Below are 8,180 nucleotides of genomic sequence, written 5' to 3'. Positions count from 1 at the left end.
GCCCTGCTTCTGCTAAGAGTGGTGGTAGGGTCCAGCCTGAATGTTCATTTGCCCCAAGTGAAACACCCTCCCATCTTAGCATGGTGCGCTTAGGGACATTTATTTTTCCTTCTTGGGTCTACTGGTCCCTTTGAGTTATACAGTACAGTTATATGCATTGTTGTTGTCTTGTACCTTTACTTGACAGGTCTTGTTTCTCCTGTTTTGCTCTTGTCCCTGCCCTGCCTTGAATCGCTGCTCTCCTACCCATTTACAAACATTTTTTTTGATTTTATCATTTTATCCTATTTTTTCTTCTGCATATTCCCTCTGTCCTACAATTCCCATATTCCCTACACCTTACGCCCCTTTCTTCCTATTTCACATTGTCAACTTTGTCATTAAGAGAAATTATGTACTATTAGAGTTTATTCACACCAGAGAAACTATTTGGTGTTTACCGAGCCCACACCCCGGCGCCCACCGTCTTCCGGGGGGCCAGGTCCGCGGGCAGCGAGGGCTACGCACCCAGCAGCAGTCTCTGCTTGCAGGCAGTCCTGTGCCCGGGTTCTGAGGACAGCACGCCTGAGTGCGTTCATCCCTGCCTCAAGCCTACATCATCCCGTTTCAGGGATGAGGAAACTGAGGCCCAGAGAGGCTCAGGAGCACTTCAGGATCACACAGCTCTGACACATGCGCAGGCAGCTGAGCCCCGCCTGTCTGAGCTCACAACCTGCCCAAGCCCTGCTTGCTGCCAGGCATGGCTGGGGGCCAGGGGCAGACCTGTGGCAGCACAGGGGAGGAGGCTGGGGAGCAGCTCGCAGCTGTCAGGTGTCCAGGGGGCAGGGGTTGGCTAGAATCTTCGGGTTTCCTGCTCCTGTTTCCTGCCTCTCTGCCTGTGGGTTGGTGAGCCGGTGGGGAGGACCCTACAAGCCTGGGTGTGGCACAGGGTGAGGGCAGCCAGGGTCAGAAAGGTGGAGAGGGTAGGAAGAGGCAGGAGGCTGCAGCAGTTCGAGTGGCCGTGTCTGGGCATCGCCCAGTGCCCTGTCACGGTGGGCACAACCTTCACTGAGCTAAGATGATGGTATGGGGCGCAGTGTGGCGCAGGGTGGAGACCCACATCGGGCTGCCTGTTGAGATGGGCGTCACGGATGTGCTTGGTGCACAGTGAGCGTGCGGTGGGTGGAGGGTGGAGGAGGGGTGGGGATGTGGGTGGCAGATGGGCAGGTGGGGAGACAGCAGCAAGGCAAGTGATTGGCCGGTCCTAGGTCCAGGAAGCGAGGGCAGGAGGAAGGAAATAAGGAGGGAAGATGTTGAAAAGATACATGGATGGAAAACATGTTACTGGGCAGATGGATGGATGGGTAGATGGATAGATGGATAGTTAGATGATTCAAAGGATTTTCAGATGGATAGAAAGATGGATGGGTAGTTGTGTATGATGGCGCACACCCATGATCCCATTACTCTGGGAGGCTGAGGCAGGAAGATCCCAAGTTCGAGCCCAGCCTGGGTAATTTAGCAATTTAGTGAGACCCTGTTTCAGAATTAACTAACTAAATAAATGCCTGGAGATGTAGCTAAGTGCAAAGGCTCAATACCAGTACTGCAAAAAAGAAAAAAGAGGAAGATGGATGAATGGAAACAGAAGAAAAAGGAAAGGAGGAAAGAGAGAAAAAGGAAAAAGGAAGAGAGGCAGGCAGGGGAAGGGAGGGAGACAGAAAACAAACGGGGAGGAGCACGGGGGCCTCGGGGACAGCCGGGAAGGAGAGGCGCGCTAGTGATCGAGGCGGGGGTGGTGGGAGCGGAACCAGCACTCACAGCCCTCCAGGCAGTACTCCACCAGATAGCCGTCGATGCCGCCTGCCCCGATCCTGTCCGGCGGCCGCCACTTGAGCGTGGTGGTGGTGTCCGTCACGTCCTCCACCACCAGGTGCTGGGGCGCGCTCGTGGGTGCTGCAAGGAGGCGAGGAGGGTCAGAGACGGGCACCAGTGGGGACACAGTGAGGGCTGGGAGTCCATGAGCCAGCGTCCCCGAGGGACCCGCCAGGGAGACAGGCGTGGGTCAGAGCCAGCAACGGCAGAGCAGGGGCGCGCGGGCCTGGGCGTGGGGAGAGGTCCGGGCTCTACCGATCGGCATGAAGGGCTTGGTGTTCATGCTGGGCTGGGAGACGCCGATGGCATTGACCGCGAAGACCCGCATCTCGTAGAGGACGCCCTCGATCATCTTGGTGGCCTCGAAGGTCGTCTCCGTGAAGACCTCGAAGTTCAGCTTCATCCAGCGCTGAGAACCCTTCTTCTTCCGCTCCAGGAGGTACCCTGGGGACCCGAGCAGAGAGCAGCGCGCCACGGGGGTCGCAGGACCCTCGGGGTCCGAGGCTGTGGCCCTTAGGTTGCTGTGCAGGGTCACAGAGCTTCCCGGGGCTACTCCTGGAGACTGGGGGTCAAAGAGTAGGAGCTGGGAGGGTTGGGAGTCAGGGGGGCCCAGGGGTCGCAGAAAACCCCAGGCTATGGGGCAAAGTGCAAGGTATTCACAGGTCGCTGCAGAACAAATCAGGGTGGGGCAGGAGATTCGGCTCGGTGGGGCCGCCACCTGCCTCACAAGTGGAAGGGCCTGAGTTCGATCCCCAGTAGAAAGGAAGGGAAGATAGGGAGAGGCCCAGGGGATCTGGAGACTTCAAAGATGGAAACCCAACTTTCTTTCAGAGGGAGACCGGTAGGAGGCTGCAGACTTGAGAAGTCAGAGGCCCTCACCTGTGACTGGCTGCCCCCCATCGTACTTGGGCGGCTCCCAGACCAGGATGGCCCAGTCCTCTCCAACCGAGGTCACTCGCACAGCCTCCGGCGGGTCCGGGACATCTGGGGGCCGGGAGAGTCAGAAGCCCCCTCGAAGGCTCAGGGCCACCCTGGCTCAGCCCCTAACCCTCTGTGCTCACCCACAACCCGAAGGAAGATGGAGGCCACATCCTCGCCCGCGGGGTTGGCGACTCTGATGGTGTAGCGGCCCTCGTCCCCTCGCTCGGCGCTCTCGATCACGAAGCTGCTGCAGTCCACCCTCTGCTCAATGCGGACCCTGCCCTCGGTGGCCGAGAACACCTGCACAGGCGCCAGGTGCCCCCACTGCACTGGCCGTCCGGACCGCCCGCCCTGGCCCGCCCCACGCCTCCAGCGGTTCCCCACTGCCTCACAGGGAGCAGGGCCCTGGACTCAGCACAGAGGCCCCTCTCGGTCGACGCTCCGCCTCACTGTTCCTCTCCACTGCCCTCACCCTGCAGACACCATCTGCCATCTTGTCTCTGCGAGTGCCCAGGAGGTAAGGCCGTTCCCTGTGCGAGCAGCGCTGTACTCTTGGGTACCGTTAGCGCCCAGGACGGGCGGGTGGAGGGACGAATGGTTGAAGTGGAAGAATGAACGGGTGGCTAAGCAGACTGACACATTGCTGGGTGGACAGATGACTGGGTAGGTGGGTGGATGAGGATGGGTAACTGGGTTAAATGATGATAAATAGACAAGTGGATTAATTACCAGATGGACAGATGACTGCCGACTACGTGACTGGAAGGAGGGACAGGTGGATGGACGGATGGGTCAGCGGATCCCTGATTTAGTCAGCTTTGGGGTCAATGGTTATGGATAAAGCACCCACACCTGGTAATGGACTAATATAATCTCCAATTTAAAAAACAACCCAGTGGGCCGGGGATTTAGCTCAGTGGTTCCACCGCCTGCCTCACAAGCGCAGGGACCCGAGTTTGATCCCTGGTACCAAAAAATAAATAAATAAATAAAAATAATAAAAAATGAAAACTAACCCAGTGAAAAAGGAATCCTTGTCCTATCTCATCGAGCATGAAACTAAGACTCAGAGAGGGGACGCAGCTTGCTTAAAGTAACCCCGCAGCGACAGAGGGAGAGAAACTCAGGGGCCCAACCTACGTCGTCTCCCCTCAGCCAGGTGGCAACAGGAGGTGGCTCCCCCGTGATGGACACATCCAGCCTCAGCTTGTTTCCAGCCACAACCACGATGGAGTTATCAGAGGTCTTCCCAGAGCAGTCCAGGTGGATCTTGGGGGGCTCTGGAGGTCAGGAAGAGGCCCTGCCACGTTAGGTCCAAGGGTCTGTTCCCCAGCTCCTCCCTCAGGCGGCCCGGCCCAGCCCCAGGCCATGGGCGGCCCTCACCTTGCTTGGGGACGTACTCCACCTTGATTTCTGGAAGACCGAGGAGACCAGAGGTTAGGTCAAAGGCAGGCCTTCCCCACCTTCAAAACGCGGGGCACAGGTGAGCATCTAGCCATCTCCGTGGAACTGGGGAACCGGAGGCTCACGGCCGCGAGCGCCCCATTGCCTCGCGGACACCTCTGTCTTCCACTCGGACTCCATCCTCGAGCCCCAGACACCCTCCAGGCTACTTCCGCTCGCACGTTTAGGGACACTTAATGGCACAGGGAGGCGTCTCGGGGACCTGGGGCCTGGAAAGGTCCCCGGGGCAAAGGGAGGGGCAACTTTACCCAGGAAGTTGAGCTTGGCCGAGAGGGACAGCGCAAAGCCGTCGGGCACGAACGTGTAGTCTCCCTCATCCTCGGGGCGGACGTCATCGATCACCAGCTTGTGGAACCTGAAACGATGAGGATGAGGGTGAGGTAGGGCTTGGGCCAGGTCTGCCCCACACTGTCCCTCAGCACCCACTGGAGAAACACCACAGTGCTCAGCACAGCCTGCCTGCCGGTCCCTGTGGTGTGTTCTGAGGGTCTCACTGGGTAGCCCAGGTTGGCCTTGAAGTCTTGGCAATCCTCCTGCCTCAGCCTCCTGAGTGCTGGGACTGCAGGTGTGCACCACCACATCTGGCTAATCCCTGTCATTTTTAGTAGGGGCTCTGCCTGGGTTTGTATCTGTTTACCAGCTGTGCGACACTGGCAAGTTGCTGACCCTCTCTGGGCGTTTCTTTGTGAGTAATGATGACACTCCACCTGACCATTGGGGTCAGCATCTAGAGAAGTACCTGGCAAACAGTAGCAGCCGGACAGGCGTCGGGACTGGTTGTCACGGTGACTGACGCCACCATACCCTGGGACTTTCTTTGCCCTAGAACAATGCAGGGTGACACAGGGCCCTCTGCTGCTGCCTCCGGAAAAACCAGGACTCCTTGGTGGAGGATGAGACCCCCGCAGTAGCGACTACAGTGGTGGTGGCTGGACTGTCGCAGTCATGAGCAGCCACAGAGGCACCAGCAAGGCCGTCCTGCCTCAGCCAACCCCAGCCCGCTCTCTGGAACGGGTGCATTTGGTTTGCAGCCACAGCAACAGACCCGCTAGCCTGCGGCTCACCTGCCCACGTGGGAAATGGTGATCCTCTTGCTGGGCCGCACCTCGACCCCGTTCTTGTACCACTTGCCGGTCACCTTCTCGTCCGACACCTCACACTTGAACACGGCCTGCTCCGCAGCCTTTACCGTCAGGTCCGCGATGTCCTGCAGCACCTCAAGCTGTTTCTCTGAGCAGGGAGCATGGAGATGCAGCGTCACCACTCCGGCCGGGCCTCAGACCCCTGCAAGCGCCCTGTGCTGTGTGTGCTGAGTCCCGCTGGGGTGCTGGGGATGCAGGTGAGGGTGTGGGCAACCTGGAAACAGCCGCTCCCTGGGGCAGTCACGTCCCAGCGTGAGCAAGGAACCGCCATGAAAGGGAGTCAGGCGTGGAGGAGTCCACGTGGACACGGCGCATGCGTGCCTCGGCCCCGCTTGAGGCAGGGGCCACAGAAGGGGCTGGCAAGAGGAAGGAGGGCTTACATTCAGACGAGATCGGGTGCGTTCAAGTGGTGTGGCCGTAGATGAGAGCTTACGTTCAAATTTGTACTACTATTATATTTTTGGTTTGGTGTTTTGAGATTGAGTCTCACTGTTATTCAGGCTAGCCTTGAACTCATGGGGATCCTCCTGCCTCAGCCTCCCAAGTCCTGCCGTGATAGGTTTGCACCAACACACCTGGTGCAAATTATCATTTATCTTGTAAATAAGGCAATGCATTATTTTTTTTTCTTTTTTTAGACAGGGTCTCACTATGCGGTCCAGGCTGGCCTTGAAGTCCCTGTGTAGCCCAAGCTGGCCTCGAACACATGGTGATCCTCCTGCCTCAGCCTCCCGAGTGCTGGGATTCCAGGTGGGCTCCACCACGCCTAGCTAAATAAGGCGATGCTTTTACACAATTTAAAACATGATGATAAAAGAATTTAGATATATAGAGAAAGTTTCCCTTAGCCACACGGATCCCCACAGAGGCGGTGTTTGCCCGGCTGCTCTCTTGCGGATCGCAAGTCCTTCCTGGTGCAGCATCCTCACGCAGCCCGGGCACCATCTCGGCACTCTGAGTCCCCTCCACTGGCTTCCAGTTCCCAGCAAGGGCTGTGCAAGCCGTGCTGCGCTGCGGCACTCGGGGAAGCCCAGGAGAGGCCCCGAGGGCTCCCAGCCCACGCCGGCCGGTCCGGAGATGTGGAGCCCACTGTGTGTTCTCCCTGCCTCTCATTCTTTCTCTTTTTCCCTTTAAAACACAGCACATTTGTTTTGTCACCTAACAGTTCACCTTGGAAATCCTTCCAGATCAGTAAACTTAACATTTTCCTTTTTTTGTTGTTACCGGGGATCAAACTCAGCATATTGCTTGCAAAGCAGGTGGCAGAACCACTGAGCTAAATCCCTGGCCCCGACATTTTCCTTTTTTAAAGGCTGCACGTGGAAATGTGATCGTTCACTTGGTCCCCAAACCACCTGGGTTTGTTGTTTTCCTCTTCGCTTTTCATTTGTAGGAATTAGTAGCACACAGTGCAGAGTCCAGTGGGCCCTGCTCCCAGCCTCACTTCAGCGATCTCACAGAACTGGGGGCCACTGGTAGGTGCAGTGGTGCCCGCCTGTCATCGCAGTATTCAGGAGGCTGAGGCAGGAGAATCACTGCGAGCTCGAGGACAGCCTGGGCTACACAGTGAGTTCCTGGCCAGCGTGAATGACACGGCGAGGCCCAATCTCAGGAAACCAAAGATAATTAACAGGGCCAGAATCTAAGCCAGGACACCGACAGCGCAGGAACAGACCCTGCCGGGTTCGCCGTGCCTCCCCTGCCGACCCCGTGTCACCGAGGTCACTAACAGGCCCACGGTGAGATATGGGAGGTTACAGGGAGGAGGGTACAAGCAAGAGGGCACAGGTGACAGCAGCCTGGCCGGCCGCACCTTCCACGATGAGGTCAGCCTCGCACTGGCCGCCGTTGGTGACGACCTGGAAGCGGCCAGCATCCTCCAGCGTCACGTCTGAGTAGATGAGCACGTGCCGCCTGCCGTCCTTCTTGAAGCGGTACCGCGCCTTGTAGGACTCCTCCCGCGTCATTTCCACACCGTCCTTCATCCTGGGCAGGGGGCACAGAGCGAGGCACAGTGAGGGCCAGCACAGCCCCGCCCGGGGCCCTGACAGTGAGTCAGGGTGAGACCACAGGGATAGAGTGGACATCACGGGAGGGAGGTCAGGGGACACAAAGAGACCGTGGGAACTGGGTGTGGTGGCTCACACCTATGACCCCAGCACTCTGGGAGGTTGAAGCAGGAGGATCTCAAGTTTCATCCCAGCCTGGGCAAGTTGGCAATTTAATAAGAACCGGGAGCTGGGGATGTAACTCAGTGGTGCCCCACCTGCCTGGAAAGGGCAAGGTCCTGAGTTCAATCCCTGGTACAAAAAAGAATCTGTCCCAAAATTTAAAAAATAAAAATAAAGAGGTTGGGAAGGTAGCTCAGTGCACAGGCCCTGCATTCAACCCCTAGGACACCACACACACACACACACACACACACCACCACAGGGTCATGGGGAGAGGCCAGAGCAGGAGGAAGCCCGAGGGCCTGGGAGATGGAGGTGTTCAACATGGGGCTTCCGTGAGTGGGTGAGACACCCCAGTGGGACACCCCCTTCCTCCCTACCTCCTCATGTCACCTCCTCCGGGAAGCCCACCCAACCACCTGTGAGCCCCTTCCTCCTTTGAAAAGCAGATACTGCTAGATGGGACTGGGTGGGGAGTATGGGAGAGGGAGGGAGGGAGGGAGGATGAAGGAAGAATGAAGGGAAGGAGAAAGAGAGGGTGGGAGGGATGGAGAGGATAGGTGGGAAAAGAGTAAGGGATGATGGATGGCCAGATCAATGAAAGGAGGGACGGAGGGCAGGATGGGGG

General features: G+C 57.7%; 1 protein-coding gene across 1 annotated transcript in view; it reads right to left on the bottom strand.

Moving 5' to 3' along the window:
* Mybpc2 (myosin binding protein C2) overlaps positions 1-8,180 on the bottom strand; it is a 19,400-nt gene that overhangs the window by 4,503 nt on the left and 6,717 nt on the right. Inside the window, exons 12-20 of the mRNA XM_033766027.1 lie at positions 7,195-7,367; positions 5,304-5,469; positions 4,488-4,594; positions 4,159-4,188; positions 3,916-4,055; positions 2,916-3,075; positions 2,734-2,838; positions 2,110-2,298; positions 1,758-1,935 (exon numbers count right to left, since the gene is read on the bottom strand). Of these exons, the coding sequence (XP_033621918.1) occupies positions 1,758-1,935; positions 2,110-2,298; positions 2,734-2,838; positions 2,916-3,075; positions 3,916-4,055; positions 4,159-4,188; positions 4,488-4,594; positions 5,304-5,469; positions 7,195-7,367 (1,248 nt within the window). The remainder of the gene's footprint in view (positions 1-1,757; positions 1,936-2,109; positions 2,299-2,733; positions 2,839-2,915; positions 3,076-3,915; positions 4,056-4,158; positions 4,189-4,487; positions 4,595-5,303; positions 5,470-7,194; positions 7,368-8,180) is intronic.

Source organism: Fukomys damarensis, unplaced genomic scaffold, assembly GCF_012274545.1.
Source record: "Fukomys damarensis isolate Sample0158 unplaced genomic scaffold, DMR_v1.0_HiC HiC_scaffold_19, whole genome shotgun sequence".
NCBI classification, from domain to species: domain Eukaryota; kingdom Metazoa; phylum Chordata; class Mammalia; order Rodentia; family Bathyergidae; genus Fukomys; species Fukomys damarensis.
Note: the sequence above shows the minus strand (reverse complement) of the source record. Positions and strands in the feature narration are given on the sequence as shown.